Raw genomic sequence first — 22,670 nt, forward strand, 5'->3', positions numbered from 1 at the left:
GGTTTTGACAGAATGGAAATGTGAAAGACTTCAGTCAATACAAGACACTCATTTCAACACCATATGATGCACTTCTCTTACTGAACGTGCTTTAAGTCTTATATCAAGTTGTTTTACTCAGAAAGTATTATAAGCATCAGAAACAATTGATGTCAGTATTACTGACCCAGTGTTACAGGTGCTCTTTCTAGGTTCACTCCCTTTTCCTCCATCAGCTTCTTATGCACCTTTTTGCCCTGACCAGCCAAGAAGTGAGTTTGTGTTTCTATTGACACCTAACAGGAGCCCCCATCTTAGTTCTGTAATAATTCAGTCTATATAAACTGATTAGTTGTCAAGTAAGTAAGGTTTCCAGTATGAGTGGCTTGCATAAAAATGGTTTTCTGTTGTTAATTCCATTCTCTTCTCTGTAGTACCTTCAGAGTTTCTCGTGCCTTCTTGCCAAAAGAGACTTTTGAAATGCAGCAGTAATTAATAATATAGCAATTCATATTTTGTTCTGGGAAGAACAAGCTTAAAAGTTTAAAGAAAAATATTTTAAGACTGATTCCAAAGTAGAGGATATTGAGAGGCAAATCAATATCTAGTGAAAATGAAAGGCTTTAATTATTTGCTTGGTCAGTAAGATAAAAAGTGAGCAGCTCTCATAAATCCTCAGAAGTCCTGACTCTTTCACTGCAGCTGTTGTGCCATGAACCTTTCCTTACAAAATCCCCAGAGTAGTCTCTTTCATACCCAGACAACTCCTCACAGCTCAACCTAGGCAAGGGGGAAAAAGGGAAGCATTCAAAAAGGGCAAACAGTTTATATCTATCTTAAATCAGTCAAAACCTCTTCTAGATAAGCACATGTGTTGCCCTTGAAGTGACGTTTTGGCAAAGGCATCCAAGTCTGATGCCAGGCTGTATGATGGTTTTTGCATCCATCATTTTGTAACTGTGTTTGGCAACTGTCGCCTTCGTATCAGTAGCCAAAGAAAGCTCAGCACAGAATGGTGTAGCCAAGAAGTGGTCATGAAGCTGTAAACTCACTGGTGATGGTGTAGTTATGTTCTCCTGAAAAGTTATTCCACAGAACTGAATATAAAGAGCAAAAGGGCAATCTCTGGCTCCATACACCCTTCTCTGTGCAGCACCATTCCTGCAGAATGCAGAGCCAAGACACAGCAGAGCCAAACAATGCACTCTTGCCACGTCTGAGGTTAAGATGAAAGCACTACAGAGCAGAACTGCAATTGCATTGATACACTAAATGATAAATAATGCCTCAGTTATATTCATCTCTGGGCACTGGTGTCACCTTTTTCTTGTCTATAAGTTGTATGCTGTGTCTCATTTCTATCTCTTAAAGATCCCCTTGTCGCTGTCTTGCAGTCTTTGATGCATATATTTTCTTCATGGCCATCCTCCAAAAAATGAAAACTATATTTTCCTTGTTTTGCAAAGAATTAGCAGAGTCAGAGAAACAGAGACTGTGAAGTTCACTTAGGTCTGTGGCGGCAGCAGCAACTATAAATTGATCCAAGTTGATTTGTTTCAGCTGTCCTCACTAGGCAGCAGTAGCACACACTTCAGTGCTCATTTCACTTCAACTGGAGTCCCAAAAAAGCTTCTACTACATAAGAGGTTTCCATCTATTGGTCAGTCATCAAAATAAATCAAAGCTGCTTCTTTTTTTCCTTTTATTCTTTCCCAGAATAAAGTCTTAGTAACTACGGTCAGGTAGGATACAGCTGTTTAGAAGCTTACTCTGGTGCACCAGAATGCTAGTAACTGCAGCCCCTGTGCAAAACAGGGTTGTGAAGCATGCTCCTGGGGGGCACTTCAGCTTGTGAATTCTCATGCTTTAACTAAATGCTAATTTGTACAATTATCCTTTCTTCCCAGAAGTTCTTTAAACTATCTGGACTAATCCCATCAAAACTGTGGTCTAACACTGCTGTGAGGAGGTGAATGATTCTCTCACACTACAGTGACAGCAGCTCACTGATACTAGGAAATATCTTAACACCACTTTCAGAGGATGGGTTAGAACTGCAAAGCCTTGGTAGGGATCCAGAGGGTGGACAGATATTAGAGCACGTTTCCCTAGTGGGATGCCCTGCATTTTTGGTGCTTTGGTGTTCAGGTGGTTTTACTGGCTCTGTATGGGCAAACACGTTTTACTTGCCTGGAGCCAGGCTGACCCGTGGCACAGCACTAGAGCTGTGCAGCTAGCTGAGAAGGCAGAATGTTCTTTGGGCTGTACTGAACTGCTATAGGAAGAACCTAATCCAAGCAGAAAACCCCTGATATTTGGGTCACTGTGGAATGACCAGGTTTGAAGTTGAGTCCCTAACTGCTGTGCATGGTGAGAAAGGCACCTAATCTGAAGCTGGGATCTTGCTCTCACTGGTGCCAAGGCACAGGGACTAAAGATTTGCATAGTTATTCCCAATTTGTAACAGTATAATTGAGAGGAAGACTCCATCCAAGAGGGAGGTTACCTTGCTGGTATCGGCAGGAAATCTGTGACACAGTTCAAAGAGTGCAGTGGAGCAAGTAGAGCAGTACTGTGTCCAGCTCAGGCTAATGGTGGCTGAGTAACAACTTCCCCTTGGCAGTGCCATACCACAGGAGCTGCTGCAGGAAGTACACGAGCTATGTGGCAGAGTGCCAGGGGTATCTCAGGGAAAGCTATGCAGCTGGTGCAGTCTTTCAGGCAGGGAGCAAAAATGCAGAGCAGGCACAAGTAAGAGCTGTCCATCATGGCACCTGCTCCAAGGCCAGCAGAAGCCCGTGGGAGCCTTGGGCCAGATGCCAAGATTTGGTTCCACTCCCAGAAAAGTCAACGAAACCTATTTAAAGTGGAATGATTTCATCCTGTACTGCATGCTGAATGACTTGGCACCATATTAATAGTGTGGGTTTATCCCAGGTACAAGCTAATGGAGCACAGAGCTGAAGCACTTCTGTGGAACCTGGTCAGTGGAGTCTTGGACTAAGTGATGCTGAGTCTGTTGGATGCAGGCAGGATCTCCCTTGGCTTAGTTTGAATGCCTCTAGGATCTATCTAAACATCTTCTATTTAATAAATCCCTTCTCATGGTGACATCACCATCCCACACTGAAAGAAGAAATGCCTTATCTAAAACAAAGTGGCAGCTACAATTTGGTGACCTTGTCAAGGACTTTAGGACCTGAGTTGTCACTAGTGTATTTTATGTGGAAGTGTTAAGATAGCACAGTGCTGAAAGATGACACAAGCCAGAAAAAAGGGCAGGAGCTACTATGTGCTGGGAGTGTTAAGCATCACAGAGTGGAGTTCTGACTGCACAGTTGCCTTTTTTTCCTGTTTCCTTCCCTTAAAATAGTTTTTCTTAAACCACTGAACTTTGTCTTTCTTTTCTGCTTCACAGGCAGGCAGAGCAAAGAGAGAAATAATCTCCAGAGATGTTCTGCAGAGATTTTTGCCTCCTCAGTCTTTGTCTTTTCCTTCTACCCCAAAGGTAAGCAGAGTGTTTGCTTTGTTTTACAGGGAATGTCTGAATTGTGTTTCATATAGAAAATGTGGAAAAGGAAGCCCTTCTGATAGTCCAGCCCATCCAAAGAAAGACAGGTGTAGGAAAGGACAGAAGACAGCAACCTGCATAGGTCCCCAGAGCATAGTATGTACATTAACAGTGCAACCCTTATTTCCTGTTGAGGGCCACAACGGTGCAGTTTCCCCTGGAAATGCTTCCCATGGGGGTCCCAGCTGGGTTATCACCAGTCCTGCAACCACAAGTCATACATTTTGTGCGTGGTTTATGTTTATGCTGTGCACAAACTGGTTCTGTTCTGCTACAAATTATTTTAGGTCTGAAACTTGCAGCAGAACTCCAAAGTCTATTAATCTAGCTTTAAAGGGAGCAGAAGGAAAAAATACCATCAGAGCTTTGCTAAGTGTCTTGCTCTGGGGAGAGGCAGAGATACTGCTTCCCACCTCCTTCAGCCTTGCACAGAGCTGTGATGAACTCTTAACAGTTGTTTTTTTATTGAGTGAGTATGTAGCCACAGAAGGACACTGCACCACAAACCTTCCCCTTCTGCAGTCCAGAGCTCTGTCTCTCCAGCTGTCTGTGTCACAGGCTCATAATGTCAGGCACTAGCTTTGCAGTCCATCCACAAGGCATTGATTCTGACACTGTAAATCAGAGCTGACGCCTCTGTAGCATGGCAGCTTGGGGTGGTTCAGCCCACAAGGCTTCAGTGGTGTCTCTGAAGTGCTTACTGCTCCACTTCTCCCTTCCCACTCTACTCAGAGGTTTTACTCCTTGCAGTAGCTGTAGGGGCATTGCCTGACACTAACGGGAGGATGAAAGTGTCTGTCAAGGAGTAGTGATGAGAGAGGAGGAGCTGTTGGTCAGTAAGGCTTGTCAGAAGGAGGAGGAAAATAAAGTGTCTGATCCTTATATAGACTCTACAAGAAGAAGTGGGAAGGGGGAGATTATGGGATGTCTAGAACTTGCAGGATTTGTCTGCAACATTCTAAGAACATCCTTAAGCTACCACATGAGCACCTCTGTGGCTATCAGGTGAAGTAATTCTCTATTTTTGCCCCTTTTCAAAGTGCCAGTTATTCAGCCAAGACGAGCAAACTGAGCTCAGGATTTCACTGATCTATTGATTAAGAATTTTATGCAGCTTGTTTGCTTGCTTGAGCACAAGCTGGAAACAGCTGGGGCTGCACACCAGATGTGCCCAGCTTGGCTGGCCACACATAACAGTACCTATTTATGTCCTCAGAAGGTGTTCCCTGGGTCATCTATCCAGCTCACGCAGTGGTGACACGACATCCCTCCCTGGATTTGAGAACCTCACCATGGGATACAACAAATACCTCAGGCCCTACTTTGGTGGTATGTTGGCTCTGTGCTTTTGGCCATTTGAAGTAGAGCCTTGTAATGCTTATGTGAAGGGGAGAGCATGCTTTCAGCTTTCTTTAGGGTTCCCCAAGGTGGTGTTTCTTTTAGATGAGCTAGTAGCCAAGGCTACTGTCCTTTCTGTGCATCCACTCTTCTTTTGAATAGATTGTGTGTGCATGCATGAGGCACGAGGACATGTGCATCTATGGAGTTAAGAATGGGGAATTTATAAGCCTCAGTATCTTTAAGAAAGAGCTGACAGAGTAACTAAATTCTGCTTTGTTCACTATCTGACCCTTGTGATTTACTGCTTTATTTTTGTTCGTGTATATCTGTTCAGTAAATCATGGGTTATAGAGGAAAAAAAGCCACTCTCCTTGCCAGAAATACTGACCTTTGACATCTGTTTTCACTTCACACTCAGACACAAAGTAAACCTGCTTAAACCCTCATGAAACACTTGAAGGACAGTCAGGTATTTAGGAACTTCCCTGAAGCTAATGTCCAATTTGGGGGTCAGGTTTCCCACCTTCCAGGTGAGTGCTGTAAGCACTCAAGAGGAAAGTGTTTCTCAAAATGCCATTCAGCACCTGAAAATTATCAATGGAAGTTTAAAAAATAGCTATGAAAAAAAATCTTTTTAGTAATATTGTTTTTTTGCCAGACCACATTAAGGAAACTATGCTCAACACAGAAGTTCCCCACCACTTTTCACCAGGAGGTCGATGTTTCCCACTGTAGCTCCTTCAGACTGACCATCTGCTACTGGCAGCTTTGAGTTTCTTCCTTTTCCTGACCATAGTGATAAATTTCTAGAACAATTCAGAATTTTCCAGTTTGTTATGCCTAGAATGTCTGATCTCATGCAAGAATAAAATCGATCCTCTCACATCAAGTGAACAGATGCTTTTGAATTACCTAACAAACATTAGGTTCATCTACACCTGCCTATGCCTACCAGACCCATAAATGTTAAACAAAAAAGATCAGGATTCTGCTTTGGCCTCCTCCAGAAGCCCTCAGTCCTCACAGGTCTAGCCTCCAGACATTACTTTGAGTGAATTCAAGTAGCTGAATATCTAAAACTAAGACAGAGGATGTGAAGGACAGTTACTTTAAAAATACACACACACACACATGTATATATACATACACACACCTCTTTCAAATTAAATCAATTTTGGAACAGTTGAAAAACCCAAACAAAAAACATTTCAGAGGAGATTTAGAAATTGTGTCCCTTGGACTTTTTTAAATGTGATTTAGATGACGAAAGTTGTTTCAGCAAGTTGCAAGAGAGAAGGTATTGCTGTGTTGTCACCTAGGCAGAGAGGGCTGTGCCCAGCTCAGAGCTCCGGAGTCGCACTGAGGATCAGACAAACCAGCAGAGCCCAAGGGAAAGGTTCATGCCTCTGCTGGTGGAACAGTGCAGACTCTATTTGGAGCCAGCTTACCCGTGCAGGACCTGCTAGCTCTGACATTTTCTGGGCAGGAGCTGCCCTCTTGTGGTAGATTTCAGAAGTTAGTGTTTGAAAATAGGAGACGACAAAGATTCAGCGCTGAAAACTTGCTTGTGAAGAGAGCAGCAATGTAAAGACTAAAAGTAGGCAAAGGCTGTTGCACTTCTGGTTGTTAAGCCGGTGCATGGAACCAGGAATCTCTAATTTCTCTCTATGAGGGTGTTTTCTCTCAGAGAAGCAGAGCTGCTGATTACTACCTGCTTGTGGAGGCGTCCTGGGAAAGCTGTGAGGGTTGTACAGATTTACCCATCCTGCCACTGTGAAGGTGTTGAGTGGCATACTGGCCCTGACTGCCTACTTCTTGGCAGATGCTGCATATCTGAACTGCTCATCGTTGCAGGCAGTGCTGGGGAGCATCTGATCTCTGCTACCACCAGCAAATACCAAACTCCAGCTCCCTAAAAATGACAGCTTTATTATGGATCACAGTGTCATTTCTGAGTCCAATGCTTTGAGTCTGTGTCTCGCCCCTTGGGCTTCTGCAGTGCTACAAACAGTGTGGGATGCTGTGAGCAGTGCCCAGACTGCACACACCCTGAGCAGTTTGATTCCAGCGCCTTTCACTCTTCCCTTCTCTTTCCTTTCCCTGCATAGGAGAGCCTGTTCAAATCGCCATGAGCCTGGACATCGCCAGTATTTCCAGTGTATCTGAGAGCGACATGGTGAGTGATGAAAGAGCAGGATATGCCTGAAACTTGTGCATTCCTGTGGGTTCAGCACAGAAACAAACTCTCACGTTCAAGCTGCTTTGCTTTTCTGAGCCTGTTGACCACCTTTTGAGCTGTGAGGAGAACAGGGCTTGCTTGTGACTGCAGACTATGGAGATGCCATAGTAATGTGACCTTGTAAGTAAACAGATGACTCCAAAGGTCCTACTGGTCAAAAACTCAGCACCTCCTGGAAATCAGGCCCCTTGGAAATGGAAGCAATCAATCCTGTGTGATACTTCTGTATCATAAATTAACAATGGTTATGAATTATCACTGTTAATTGCTGTATGAATATTAATTTTATTATTAATATTCAAAATTCGGGAACATTCCCTGAGATTCTTTGGATTTTCAGTTGACAGGAAGCAATTGCACAATATTAAACACTTTAAAAAATGAGAGCTTGGAAAATAGGAACGCAAGAACAGGAGGAATTCTAACTACGCCTATGGAGTCTCAGCATTCACTCCAGCATATGTAGTCATGACGCTGTTGGTCCCTGAGTATGTCTCCTATATCAAAGACGCTTTCAAAGTTGCTGTAATGATCCCAGGGGAAAATACAAGTATTTCAGGCAGAGGGAAGAAGATGCTGCTAAGCTATCCAGTGTGAGCTGCATAAAGGTGGTCACCTTTAATGAGCCGCGAACGAGGAGAGGCAGGAAGGCTCCGTGCTGAGTGCAGAAAGGCACAGTTTCTAAATCAGCTCCCTTTATATACTTGATTTTGAAAATCAAACTGGCCAATAGGCGCTAGCACCATTGTTCAGGCCAATGAAGTCAAAGCTTCGTGCCTCCTTTCACCAGCAGGCACGGTGAGGGCAGCACAAGGCACCTGACACGTGGTGCTAAGCTCCCCAGCCCTCAAGGCTTTGCTCATCTGACTCACTCCCGGACCCCAGCTTGACAGGGGGAGGAGAGTCAGGGTTAAAGCTGCCTGGCAGGATGTATGCCCTATCGGGACAACTACTTCTCCCTTATCTTTCCTCAGTGCACGGTAGGGGTGCCTGTGGTGGATGTGCCAGTGCTCACTGCAGACACAGACAGGGTTTCTGTATTTTTTCTAAAGCAGGAGAAATGAGGCTTTGAGCTGTGACAGTTGGAGGCTCAAAGAACTGGTCACCACAAGGGAAAAAAAAGCAACCAACCAACCAAAACAAAACCAAACCATCCTCACAAAACCAGATAACATTTTCCCATCATTGATGAGTCTGGTTCCTCCCACTTCTGATAACAACTGGATTTCAAACAGCCATTACTGAAAATTCCTGCTTCAGGTTGACCAATGCTGCAGACAACTTGGGTAAATTTAGCAAATAACTTTAGTCCAAGCAGCAGGCATACAGGCAACAGAAAGCATCAGAAGTTCAGTCAGGAACAATCTCAACACTTGATTTCATTTTCAAGAAACCACTGTTTTCTCAACAAACAAAAGAAGTTCATTAAATGAACCACTGCAACTTTGACAAAGCTCTTCATTTTGGGGAAGGAGCAGAACTAACAAAATCAGTTATTCACATACCTCTAACTTAATTAAAGAGCCTTGTAAAATTGCTCCTGTCCTCAAGTTTTTCCTCATAATGGTCCATCTAAATCCCTCAAACCACATGGAAAATACTGCAGAGGCTTACTCTGTGCCTCAGTAAAGCTGGAAAATCAACCAGGATTCCTCATTTTTGTCACTGTTATGATTCACTCTTTTGAAAGCCGTAACAGTGCCTTATTTGACAGGTTTTGCTTCTATCAAGGCTGAAAGCAAAATATGAGAAGCTGCAAAAGTTAACACTAACACCTGGTATTTACATAGAGCTTTTCTCTTATAGCAAATTCTAGAGTGACTGAAACAGAACTGAACAAACTTCATCCTCCCCAGCCAGGCAGCACACCCGTGGTAACACACAGCAAGGCTCTTCACGCAGTCACCAGCATCAGTCTGGCTGTGATGGAGATGTTTTGAAAATTAAAGCCATTACTGGTTGCATTTACTTTGTCTATAAGGAAGTGAAATAGCACAACAGTGCCCTGTGTCTTTCCAGAAGGCCCAGTAGAGAATTATCTTCAGAGCTGGGTATTGTTTATTCCTTTACTATGTGGCATAGAGGAAATTACCCCAATGTCTGCAGGTGGGTTGACTCAAGGCAAGCCTAGTGTCTTTAGCTTCAAATATCCTACTAAGAAACAATGCTACAAGTTTATCTCTTCATTTTTTGGGGTGTTATTTAAGACCTGGGTGAAAAGCCAGGTTGAGTTTGCTCTAGTTATACTCTCCAAAATACCAACATCTCTTTTACAATCACAGTTATAGTAGGTGTGTCATTTTCATCCCTAGACAATGACTGATTTTTAATATCAGTGACTTACCCAATGGCCTCACGTGTGCACTTCTCACTTGTCTTCTTACCTGCAAAAGGGAAACAAAAAATATCGATTACAATAATTGCTCATTTAAGGAAGAAAAATGTACTGAGGGCTGGAGCACTTCCGCTATGGGGAGAGGCTGAGAGAATTAGGGCTGTTCAACTTGGGAGAGGAGAAGGCTCCAGGGAGACCTTATAGCAGCCTTCCAGGACCTGAAGGGGGCTACAAGAAAGCTGGGGAGAGACTATTTTACCAGGGCTTGTAGTGATAGGATGAGAATACACTGAAGCTGGAGGAGGAGAGATTTAGCCTAGAGACTGCGGTAAAATTCTTTACAGTAAGGATGGTGAGACACTGGAACAGGTTGCCCAGGGAGGCTGTGAATGACCCCTTCCTGGAGGTGTTCAAGGCCAGTCTGAATGAGGCCTTGAGCAACCTGGTCTAGTGCAAGGGGTCCCTGCCCATGGCAAGGTGATTGGAACTAGATGATCTTTAGTCCTCAAATAGCACTCCTCAGAGTGCAAGTGTGTGAGAAATGTAAACAGACTTTCACTGTAGTTTTATCAGATTTACTGCATGTATCTGAAGCTTTGCCAGGTTGAACAAATGTGTGTCCTGCCTCTTGCTGCAGGTGGCACAGTCTCAGTGATGCTCTGCAGGTGCTCTGGACCTGCATGCTCAGAGGTTTCCTCTCCTCCCCAGGATTACACAGCCACTATATACTTGCGGCAGCACTGGACAGACCCCAGGCTGGTCTTTCAAGGCAACAAGAGCTTCACGCTGGATGCTCGCCTGGTGGAACTGCTCTGGGTACCAGACACATACATCGTGGAGTCAAAAAGGTCCTTCCTGCACGATGTCACTGTGGGGAACCGGCTCATAAGATTGTTCTCTAATGGCACTATCCTGTATGCCCTAAGGTAAATCAACTTCTAGCTTTGCAGATGATGATGGTTCAGAATAGACTTCCAGAACTGGGCTGCACAGGAGCAGATGCCAGCTGTCACAAGGAATGAGGCTGGGGTCAACAAGCCAAAGGTGTCTAGCGATAGGACAAGGGAGGAATACTTTTATGCTGAGGGAAAGTAGGTTTAGACCAGATCTTAGGAAGAAGTTCTTCAGCATAAGGATGGTGATATTCTGGAATAGACTGCCCAGGAAGGTTGTGGCTGCCCCTCCCTGGAGGTGGTCAAGGCCAGGTTGGGTGAGGCCTTTAGCAATCAAGTCTAGTGAAGAGGTGTCCCTGCCCATGGCAGGGGGATCAGAGAAGATGATCTCTCAGGTCCCTTCCAACCTAAGCCATTCTGTGATTCTTTTCCCACAGAATCACTACCACTGTCGCTTGTAACATGGACCTGTCAAAATACCCCATGGACACACAGACGTGCAGGCTGCAGCTTGAAAGCTGTAAGTAGAACATTCTACCAAAAAATCCAGAATTTCCTTTGAATTTGTTTCTTCAGATGTAAATGCACATCTTGAATATTTGGATTTATCACAGTGGTCTTCTAGAGTAGACTTTTGTTCTGCTACTAATGCTAATATTCAAAAGAAAACAAAAGCTTGTGGTGCTGTCCACATTTTAGAGGATTCCTGCCACTGTGCAATGTATATAGCCAGAGTGGTAATAAATACTTTCATTAAAATGCAGATAGTTCAGTTCTGCATGGAAAGGATGAAGTAAGAACAGCTGGTTTTCAAAATTCAATCTGTTTTGCACAGCTCCTTCAAAACTAACTTCTAAGTTAAGTGTATGTGACAGAGAAACAACTTTTCACATCTTGAGGTATCTACCACAAATTGCACCTCACAAACCTCCACCATAATGTGACAATGCGAAGGGCTGTTCGTGAGTTGAATGTACTTGTCCAACTCATGGACTGAAAGTCAGCAAACCCAGCTCTGTGGTATATGCCTCTCCTTGAGGGCTGTTACAGTGATGCAGATGGTGAGACCTTTGACAAAAAGAGGAGTCTCAAGGAAAGAATTGGGCAGGAAGTTTTGCTCTCAATTATATTAAAAGCTCATCCATGGCAGGAAAATTTGGGGACACTACAGGGCTCTTAGCCAGGAGCTCAGCAAGAGCAGCAGTGCTGTTCTGTGGCTGTGAAGCTCCACAAGAATAAGCAAGCATCTCCCACTTGATGTCACAGAAAGAAATGTCTGAAATCTCAGTGCTGGAGAGAACAAGTCTTAACTTCTGGGGTTGCAGCAGGAAGCACCTAGGGAAACACATATTATTTTCACATTAAAATCGTATTAGCTCACCATGGTTAACTTTATTACAAAGAATAGCTCCTGAAATAATAATGATTGGCCTCTTCTGCTAAAGCGTAGCTTGTTTGGGCCAGTTGTAGAAGTGATTGGGTCCTACATCATGCTCAGTTGCTGTATAATTCCAATGAAATTACATGCACATTGCCCACTGGAGATTTCATTAGGATAAGTGCCCAGAAAAAATGCTACTTCAATATATGCCAGATAAATTAACAGCAATCTATCATTTATTATAAAATCTTCTCCAGTAACCACCATTTATAAAACTGCTTAGAAACTTTGCAAAGCCACATGCTTAGACCTCTACACAGGGATTTGTACCCTGGACACCTAATTTAGAAGTTCATCACACTCAAGCTCTGGTAATTTGTGTCTAATAAGAAAACACAATTAGATAAAAATAGAGCTGCAACTGCATCTTATTCCTCCTACCAGGACAAACAGGCTATTACCCGAATCAAAGCGTCCCTACTCATTTTCTCAAAGAAGGGCACTTAATAAAAGAATCAAATTAGTGAGATTGATGTGCCTGTTTCCTAAATTAAGTGAGGTGTTTGAAATGAATGGCAGGCTGGTGACTTGGTACAAGCTTTATCCTGCAGGCTGAGGTATCCCTCAGTCCAACCTGTGGTCATGTTCTGCCATCATTTACATTCCTGGAGGCAGTTATTCAGCTGGCATATGTGGAGTTTACTGATAACTGTCTGAATCATTGATCTCATCCGTCCCAGCAGTTTGAGGCAGGAATTTAGTGTTGCCTAAATGTTGGATGTGTTTATTTGATCTCAGCCTTTGGGGATAGGAGGAATGATTTGGAGAAAAAGCTGTTTTTATGGGCAAGTTTTCTGGATGATGCATATCCAGTCAGAAGAGCCTGGTTGACAACCAGTCAGTGCTCTCAGCTCCAGGCTCTTGACCAACTGAAAACACCTTTTCTGGTATTTTCAAGCACTTGAATAGACAATTCAGTGAAATCTGCTTCTTCTGCCTGGTTTGGACTCAATGGAATCTGTATTCTCTTTTTTAACCGCTGTGTTTCTCCTGTTCCACTCCCATGCATGAAGAGACTGTTCGAGAGTTGGTTGCTGCAGTATTTTCACCTTGCAGCAGCTGATCAAACTCTGGATGGCAGGACTGTCTTGTCTTTTTAAATGTTTTGGTATTTAAAAATAAAAATGCCACATGTAAATGCTTGAAGCAGGTTTTCAGCAGCTCTGCATCTCATGCATTGCTTGCAGTAGCATGTGCAACCTCAAAGTCCACCAGGGAAAGAGCACCCAATGTTCACCCAGTGTTCACATGCCTGGATCATGTTCGTGCTCAGGAGACAAAGCAGGGCAGTGGCTTTTACTGGCTACAATACAGTAATACAGGTCTGTATGTTATTTTCAGGGGGGTACGATGAAAACGATGTCACCTTCACATGGCTGAGAGGAAATGACTCTGTCCATGGCATAGAAAAACTACGGCTCTCGCAGTACACAGTGGAGAGTTACTATACCCTGGTCTCGAAGTCACAGCAGGAAACAGGTAAATCAGAGAAAGAAAGAAGCAAGAAAAGTTTTGGATTATTTCCTCCCCCAACTCCCTTCCCATCTATGGGCCAGGATCTCTTTGGACACTACAGCTCAATCCTGCAGCAGCACACCACAGCAAATCTTAAGAGATGGGACAGAAAGCTTGTGAAATCCAGTGGCAACTTCCACCAAGAGATGAGGCTTTTGATCACTATTTTCACTTGATTCAAACTATAAATACTCAGGAGAGACACATTTACACTAACTGAGAGTAAAATTAACTTTTACAATATACTTTTGTTTGTAAATTACGATTCCATCACGATGGGATAAGATCATCAGAATTCAGTGTCTTTGTACATCAGAATTCAATGTCTTTTTCATTATCCGTGTACAGACTCTTCCCTGCAGTCACAGACACTATGAAAGGCGCAACACTTCCTTAGAATGACCAGGTTTTAAAAATAACAATGTTTTGTTGTTTGCTGCAGTGTACACAGCCCTGGGACAACATGGGGTTTGTTTCTACATTTCAAAGGGAACTATTGTTTGCCCAGCAGAAATCTCTCCTGCAAAGACTTGCAGTCCAGCCCTGCAACTGTTACAGCAGTGCTACAGCAAACTGATTTTTTAAAAACTGGCTGCATTTTTTAAGCACAAAAAGAAACAACTATCAAAGATCACCAATCCCTAATTATTAGAGAGGGGCTAACTAACTCCCCGTGATGACAAAATATTGGGATGCCCTGGGATGTGAGCCAGGGCGTGCTGAAATAAGGAGAAAAACGTTCTGGTTATTTCTCAGGCATCAGATAAGAGGGAACTTGTCAGTGTCCCTTCAGAGCGGGCATTGGGAGGAATTGGAAGTAATCTGGAGTACTGCTGAGTATGACAGCAGGTGGGAACCATCAGTCCTCCTCTGCTCTATGACACTACTATAAAGCATTTTCACGGTGGATTAAGTTCAGGAGCCCCTTTGCAAACCACACATTCTTTTAGACGTCTTTTACCCAACAGCGCTGTGTGCATGTGCCCTCTCACCTAGGACCTGTTAGGTAAGCAGGACCTCCAAGGCAAGATGTCAAGGTTGTGTAAGTAACACCTCTCCCAGGCTAGTGCTGTGTTTTTTCCTTCCATGAACAGGCATTTACCCACGACTGATACTGCAGTTTAAACTGAGAAGAAATGTCCTTTACTTCGTTTTGGAGACCTATGTACCCTCCACTCTGCTTGTCATGTTGTCCTGGGTTTCATTTTGGATCACATTGGATTCAGTGCCTGCAAGAACCTGCATTGGTGAGTTATTGGTGAGTTAAGCAGGCAGGGGAGTGTCTGAGGGCTGGATTAGACAATAGTTTTCCTGAGCTCTCTGCTCAGTGACAAAAGAACTTCTCAGGTTATATTGTGGCAGAGCTGGACTAGCAGCACAAAGCATGGAGAGTCCCCTGCAGCTGGTACACTTGCTCACCCACAGAACTGTGTATGACCAAGACTGCCAGAGGATTCACAGCAGAGAAGAGGACAGAGCACATGTTCTTTGTGATGTGCTTGGGAGGGTGGGGGGATGGTTTTCAGTTTTCTAAAAGTAAGAAAAATAAAGGCCAAGTGTCTATTGGAGCCAAGTTGTCAAAGGCAGGGAAAGCTTGTATGAAGCTAATAGCTAGGGCTACAAAAGCATTGCAGCTGGTGATCTGGATTTGGTAAGAAATAATGTACTTTGTCTGGCTAGCAACAGTGACAACATATGCAAAAGGAAAGGCCAAGCCTCCTTTAGAATGTCCACAAAAGGTGGTCTTTCCTTTCCTGCTTTCCAAGGAGTAACAACAGTGCTTTCCATGACAACTCTGATGATCGGCTCACGGAGTTCACTTTCAAAAACCAACTGTTTCATCAAGGCCATTGATGTTTACCTTGGCATCTGCTTCACCTTCATCTTTGGTGCCCTTGTGGAATATGCAGTGGCTCACTACAGCTCATCACAAAAGTGTGCAGCTAAAACAACTCAGGAGGTAAAGCATTTTCTATTTTAATAAGCCTGGTTATCTCAGTTCAACAATGAATTAGTTCTCCATTAACTGACCAAGGCAAACAGTCTTCTTGCTATGGGTGCAGTAACAATTGCTTCTCCTGGTGGTCAACAAATGTAAGGTTATGTGTACCACAGATACATGAATTGGACTAGACCGCTGTGTCCCTGACGCAGACTTCTACAAAGCAGCTTTAGCTGACAGTCACATTAGAGTAACAGGACCACATTTAGGAAAGCCCTTTGGCCTACTGCTAGAACTGGGTCTGTAGCTCTGAGCTGAGGTCCTGTGGGAGCATGAAACACCTCTATTCCTTCCAAAATGCAGCCAAAGAGCAGCCTAACACACCTCCTTGCTCTTTGATGGAATAACTCTGATTGAGATACTCATCTGGAAGGTCATTTCCTCTGCCAGACAGAAGTGGACCCCTACAGTATCAGCCATCAGTCTTATAGTGTTCTGTAGATGCTGGGAAAAACAGTGCTCTGTTTCAGTGTGAGAAATTAAGTATGAGTGTAGTTCAGTGGTTGTCCACTGTCCTCATCTAGAGGGAAAAGAGGTTTCTCACCTCAATGATGAATTAACACAGCCATTAAGTTACAGTGTAGACATGAAGAGATGGATGTCTTGTAGAAGAAAAATGTTGGGTTGCTCAGTGACATAAATTGAGACTTGCTCAAAGATCTTAAAACAGCTCTAGAAATACAGTGGTAAAAACAGGCAAACAAGCAGCCCTCTGACTCTTAAAACCAGCCAGCAGCTGAAAGGCATGTCTGAACACTGGCATGGACATTTGTGAAGCCCTGCTCTTTTATCTTTATCCTTACAGTCTCCTTAAAGCACTCTTGCTCTGCAGAAGACAAACCCTAAAACTAACTCTCATTTCCTAGGGGCTTGCAAATGACCTTACCAAGGAAATGGAAGAAGTCAACATTGCCAACATCCTCACCAGCTATAAACAGAAAATCAGCTTTTCAAGCATTGAGATCTCCAGTGATAACATTAACTGCAGTGACCTGACCATGAAAACTCGTGAGAAAATCAAATGTGTCTTGAGAAACAAAATCCACAGGATTATTGGTTATTTCACAATTCAGAACCCCAGCAATATAGACCACTACTCTAAACTCCTTTTCCCTTTGTTTTTCATGGTGGTCAATGTGTTTTATTGGGCCTATTACTTATATTTCTAGTAGAAATGAGTAGCTTCGTTCTCCCACATCAGCAGGAGAGGAATCTTGCAGTGGGTATTGGTGTCTAGCCTCAGTGAATCCAGTGTGGGCAAACTGCTCTGTTATGTGTCCTGAGGAACAAAGCGGAATCATGTGTGAAATATGCACAATGCAAAGCAACACTGATTCTGGACCACTGCTCGTTCAGCTGAGGGGCAGTGCTGGGCTCTTGTGCTTGTTCCTGCTTTTCATTCCAGCACCCCCCCTTTTGCCTGGCTGCAGTTCAGTATGTAGGACTGCATGCAGCAGCCCACAGAGCACTACGGGCAGCAAAATTATCTGAGTAGTCTGAAGCAGGTCAGAACTTTGTAGTTTAGATCTGCAAGAGGATGCAAAACTGTAGCTTTTGTTTGCCAGAGACAACAGGAATAGAGGAACCATGATTGCTGTCTGAATAGCTCTCTCATGAAGCAGAGGATCCTGAAGGCAGCAGCACACCTGCACAGAGGAACGGCTGCTGCGTGACACCTTGTCCCAGAGCCAATGCATTTTTTTATGAGATTTGGGACCAAGAAATACAGGCAGCAAAACTGTTCTGTGACCCATCTCTACACTCTGTCTGTTGAGCTGCAGTTGAACAGATTCTACCACCTTCCATGACTTCCTCACAAACCCTGGAGAGTGCCTCCTTCAGCTTTTAGTGCTCTGGGCAAGAGTGACCAATTTGCCTTCTCCTTCTTTGTGTGGCTGTGCAGCTGTGGCCAGTCAGCAGTTCTGCTGGGTGAGAAGCCCACCTGTGGGCTGAGGTACAATGACCCAGATCAGCCTTCACTCTCAGTTTTAGGCTGAAACACCAAGTTTCTGCAGATTCTAGGTGGGCTCTGGAAACTGCCAGTCAGCTCTGTTTCTCCTGCAATCAGCAGGAGTGAGAGCTTTGTTTTAAAAATACATGAAATGTGATGCACACAAACTTAGGTTTGAGAACCAAATACCATTTAGTGCTATGTACTTAAGGCTACTGGAAGTCTTTATTTCCTGATTTTTAAATGAACATTTTATGGCATATTGCCCAAGTCCCCCTCTCCTGCCACCACTTTTGGTCTATGCAGCTGTGAGATTCTGAAGGTGTAATTCTGCAGTTATATAGGCAGAATTAACTGCCCTCAGTGGTTGCCATTCTGCAGGAGCTCTGGCTGAGTGAGGCCCCTCAGCATCTAGCTTATATTACAGCCTCTTGCACACGGTGTCTGCTTGGTGTAAGGCTCTTCCTGGGGGCTCCTCCAGAAGGTGGGCAAGGCATGTGAAACTATAGATTTATTTTTTTTACTTTAATAAGTTTTTATTGAACCACTTCACCATGCTGTATTGGGAAGGATCTGAAGCACATATTCATAAATCGTAGATTTTACAAAGAGCAGCACAAGAAGACAAAGGGGAACAGACTGACAATGGCAAGTGAATAAACACCAACTCCAATAATGAAATGTTGCCTTGTATATACTGGCATTTAAAGTCCATTCCATAAAATGTAATAAAGTGAACGTTAGTGATATGAACACAACCCCCTGGAGAGATCTTCTATTAAAAAAATCATTGCCTTCTTTCTGCGTCAGTTTCGTTCTTTAAAACACAACTGAACCACCCTAGTGTGCTGGCCAAACACGAGTGTTAACAAAAGGAGTTTCCCTGTGCACCCCAGCAGCCTGCCACTCACAGGGCTTGCTTTCATTAGATGCAGCTCTCCTTATAATTTTGTTGCTCTGATGTTGCTCTGGACTTCTTTTAAGTTAAACCTCTCTGCAGCAAAACAGTTTTTATTGGATCAGCCTAGTGAACATCGTGTTGTCTTGGAAAGCCTCCGCTCTGCCTAGTCTCATTTACTGCTGATTTTGGTACCTTTAAGAAGGAAGTGAGGGGCAGAAGGTAGTAGGGCAAGGAGAGGTTTTCTCCACTCCCTGAGGAGAATATTCTTAGTTGTTGGCTTGGCCAGGGGAATCAGAAACTCTTAAAATCTAGAAAGTATGGACTCTAGTTTTATTTGCTCCTACATATCATTATATCTGTCTTTGATGGATCTCACTTCACTACCACTCACACATGACTGTCTCCCAGTACAGCTCTGCTCTAACACAGGATGTTAACTCTGACCTCAGTGGGGTGCACACAGAGGGGTCCTAAAGCCATTTCATTGGTCAAACTGATGCTCAGCAAGGATCAGACAAGGAAAGTAAGAGACAAAGTAAGCAAGCCATATAGCTGGGATCCTACTGCAGGTACATTAGGCATGTCAGAGGGAGAAAAATTAATTTTGGCTACTACATCCTACAGAGAAGCAAGTCATTTTAGCTGCCCTGATGTGCTGGGGCAGCCTGGAGTCCTTTTACTGGTGTTATTGTCTTCCCGCGTGATGCTGGGTAGAAGGCAGTGACTGATAAGCACTGTGAGACTAGAAAAGCAAGGATGATTAAGTGCATGACCCCTCCTGTCTCTTTCAGGTGTCTTGTGTCTACCACAAGCTAGAAGCACCACTGAATTCAAGATGAGACTTTCATAACCTCATAGGCATGGACTGCAGAACAGCTTCTGTGTTACCGGTGTGTAACAAAAAATGCCAGCTGAAAACCAGGCCTCCTCACAAAGGGCTGGTGTGTAACACATAAGCTGCAGGTAAGAACTAAGCCTCAGGTAAGCACTGCACACAGCTCTGCTTTGCCAAGAGCTCAGCCTGGCACAGGGAACAGGAGGGGGTTTGAGTAGCAGCTCACCCTCTGAGAGAGCCTCTAGGCTGATGGTTCCTGAGCTGGGAGCTGTTTCACCTCCCACTGACCACATCTGCTGTATAGCTGAGGGAACTTGGCTCCATGAATCTGGCCACACCACAGGCCAGTTCTCCCTAACGTTTACTGTTCCATCACAGTGGCAGGTTGTTTGTGGCACACAAACACAGTGGCAGAATGGGAATGCATGGAGGAAAAGACTGGCTGGCTTTTTGAGACAGTTCTGGTCTGCTGTAACCTGTCCCTTACTGTACTTCCTAAAGCTGCAGCTTCTGGAGTCTCTCTCTTTTTAGAACATCTGCGCTTACTTAAGCCTTTGCGGATGAATGCTTGTGGATGTGCATTAGCACAGAAAAGCCAGCAGCAGCCAGGGAACACGGGTAACCTGAGATCTCAGCAGATGCAAATGCCTGGATCTGGTGCAACCTACAGGACAGAAAGCCTCATAATGTGCTATGGAGAATCACCCTGGCTGGCACAGGGACAAAAAGCAGTCCAACTACAGCAACATCAAGCACTATGAAGATTAATTTATCCAGTTTAAAATATGAAGGAGCTGCACTACAGAGGAGAGCTAAACCAGGCTAACAGCCCCTTTGCAGCCCTTCTTTAGAGCTAACATAAGCATGTCTAAGAGTGTAGCAGTGAGTGATAGAGAAATGCCACATTTTAGTAGATCCCAACACTTCCCTGCTTCCTTCTATGTCCCTCTCTGTGTTTCTCCCCTAACTCAAGCCCACTTCACTCCAGCATGAGGAGGAGCTGGTCCTGCTGCACCAGCAGCCAGCCTGAGCTTTGGAGTGTGTTATTTTTCATTTTCAGGAGGATGAAGGGTTCAGCTCAGGAATCCTATTGTTTCCAAGCATATGGTTTACATTATGATCTCCAAAAGGTATTTGTGTATGCAAACACTACCATCTGCTCTACGGAATACTCTGCATTTTTAAAAGGCATTTTAAAAGGCTAATTCCATTCCAAACCTACTGATTGAATTGGTAGCAGAAACGACTCTCATTTGCTTGTTGTATTTAGCATCACAAGCCGCAGTGAGCCAGCAAGCCAGGTCTTTACAAGGAAAGGCTGATTAGTGCTGGTAATTGGCACAGGTTATTTCCAAATTCTCACTGACATAACTTTTCTACTCATTAATGAATAAAAGCTGCTTTAAATTACAGCCTGTGGCTACACTTGGAATCAGACAATGAGCTGCTTAATAATCTGAGGTGTTAAACCTGTAATGAATAATATGATGCCTTTTCTTTCTTTCTCTTTCCCCATTGAGATCTGTGTCTTAGCACTTTTCCTCAAAGTTCCTGTGATTTGAAACTCTTTTTAATTCTCTTCCTTAGCAATTCACCAGCAGAATTCAGTATTGAACTGCAAGCTGCTTTGTTGGGCACAACAATCTGCATTATGTCTTTTTTTTCTTCATCAGATCAGTGCAGGTACTTGTGACTGCTAACAACAAGACAACATTTGGGTGACCATCCCTGCTAGCAAGCTAAAGGAACAGCAGAGTTATGAACTGTGAAATGAGAGACTGTGAAGAGGACGCAAATTAATTCTAGATGTGGAGCTGTCATGTTTCTCCTCCAGAAGGAAAGAGGTTTGTGTAATGTCAGTGTACTCTGCAGGGACATCCTGCATCTTAAGCAGAGGTGTGTGTATACTAGCAGTTTTGAAACAGATTTTCAGATTCAGGGTGTACCATCACTGTGAGATTCTGGCTCCTGTCTTTACCAGGAAATGTCTGCAGCTGTCTGCTGAGCAGCTGCATCTGCTTAGCTCTGAAGTGTATGGAGGCATGATCTGAGAACTTGGCACTCTGGAAGGCCATGAATCCAGAATTCATCTGGTTTTGTTTTTTTCAGTATGTTGTAAGGGTTTTATTTTCAGTCATGCTGAAGAGTCCCTCTCTTTATCCAAACCTGTACCAGAAGAGGGAATTGTATTTGTGTCAGTGTTTTATCAGCTCCACTAAATTACAAAACATGTATAGTTTTCTTAGTATGATATTCTTTTAATTGCATTGAGATCCCCAGAAAACAAATCCTTAAACTTCAGAGAATACAGAATTAAAGCTCCACAGGTAGGGTCAGACCATGCAGATGGCTCTTATGCACTGCTGAAGGACCAAGTCCTCTCACCAGTCCAAAATCTTTGGTTTATCCAGTTTGAGACATATGCCCATATGCAGTACCTTGTTTTACATACAGAAATTACTTCCACTTCCCTGACAATGGCAACAAAACTTTGGAAGTTTATATGAGGAGGCTCCGTGGTGACATTATTGTGACCTTCCAATACCTGAAGGGGGCCTACAAAAAAAGCTGGGGAGGGACTTTTTAGGTTATCAGGTAGTGGCAGAAATAGGGGGAATGGAGCAAAGCTGGAGGTGGGGAGATTCAGACTGGACATGAGGAGGAAGTTCTTCACCATGAGAATGGTGAGACACTGGAATGGGTTGCCCAGGGAGATGGTTGAGGCCCCATCCCTGGAGGTGTTTTTTAAGGCCAGCCTGATGTAGGGTAGGGTGTCCCTGCCCATGGCAGGGGGATTGGAACTAGATGATCCTTCTGGTCCCTTCCAACCCTGACTGATTCTTTGATTCTGTGATCAGATTTTCCCAGCAATGTCCTGGTAATGTCTTTCCCTGCAGTTCACAACCCCCATCTCAAAAGCAGAAACCAGAATGGGGCACCCTTTGCAAGGTGTTTCAGCACACGACAGTGCAAGACAGCAGCATCCTTCAGCTCTGACAATGCAACAAGAGCAATCTACTCCTGCAGCACCAATGGATACCATTTCACTGCTATTTTCTACAAGCTGAGGTAGAAAACTCTCTGCCTCTTTAGTGCAGATTTAGGTTTGTGTCAGCTGTCATGAAATGTAATGACAAATATAAGAGCAGAACAGCTCCTCAAGACAGCTTGTGCTTCCAGACATGGGTTGTAGCACAAGTAGGTGAGCATTTAATGTAAAACCATTATGACTTTGAGTGCATGCAAGATGTTTGTGTTTGGCATCTCTAGCCATGCTGTGCCTGGAGCTGACTGAGACTCTGAAGAGCGTTTCATCAGCCTGGACAGAGAAACAATCCAAGGTACGCCCTGCTGGACAGGGACAAACACATTTGCCCTGCCAACTCAAACAGGAAGCCAGCCAAACTAAAAGCACATGGTGAGATCCTTAGCCCACTGAAGGCAGTAACAATCTGGCTACTGATTTAAGCAGACTCAGGCCTTTACTTCATTCATGTTCATGCACCTTTTTCATTCATATTCCCTCACTTTTCATGCTCTTTCTGGTTTCCATACCTTTAATTAGGAACAAACTTGCAAAGGTAAGGGCCATCGCAGATGAACTACGCATGACTGTGGTCCTCAGAAACAACAGGATAGTTATGGGGACAGAGCTAGCACTGGGCTT

The 22,670-nt window shown here is 43.9% G+C and overlaps 1 protein-coding gene across 4 annotated transcripts in view; it reads left to right on the forward strand.

Moving 5' to 3' along the window:
- GABRP (gamma-aminobutyric acid type A receptor subunit pi) overlaps window positions 1-22,345 on the forward strand; it is a 30,155-nt gene extending 7,810 nt beyond the window's left edge. For 2 of the 4 annotated variants that reach the window (XM_064161634.1, XM_064161635.1), the window contains 9 exons: window positions 3,398-3,487; window positions 4,767-4,879; window positions 7,000-7,067; window positions 10,174-10,391; window positions 10,796-10,878; window positions 13,141-13,278; window positions 14,409-14,561; window positions 15,081-15,274; window positions 16,183-18,057. In XM_064161634.1, coding sequence (XP_064017704.1) covers window positions 3,432-3,487; window positions 4,767-4,879; window positions 7,000-7,067; window positions 10,174-10,391; window positions 10,796-10,878; window positions 13,141-13,278; window positions 14,409-14,561; window positions 15,081-15,274; window positions 16,183-16,485 — 1,326 coding nt within the window. In that variant the 5' untranslated portion in view covers window positions 3,398-3,431 and the 3' untranslated portion in view covers window positions 16,486-18,057. Of the gene's footprint in view, window positions 1-3,397; window positions 3,488-4,766; window positions 4,880-6,999; window positions 7,068-10,173; window positions 10,392-10,795; window positions 10,879-13,140; window positions 13,279-14,408; window positions 14,562-15,080; window positions 15,275-16,182; window positions 18,058-18,959; window positions 19,132-20,676; window positions 20,848-21,900; window positions 22,073-22,273 lie in introns of those variants that run through there. The other 2 variants (XR_010306377.1, XM_064161636.1) reach the window with 2 other exon arrangements.
- The last annotated feature ends 325 nt before the right edge of the window (window positions 22,346-22,670 follow it).

This window comes from Pogoniulus pusillus, chromosome 22, assembly GCF_015220805.1.
Source record: "Pogoniulus pusillus isolate bPogPus1 chromosome 22, bPogPus1.pri, whole genome shotgun sequence".
Taxonomy (NCBI): Eukaryota; Metazoa; Chordata; class Aves; order Piciformes; family Lybiidae; genus Pogoniulus; species Pogoniulus pusillus.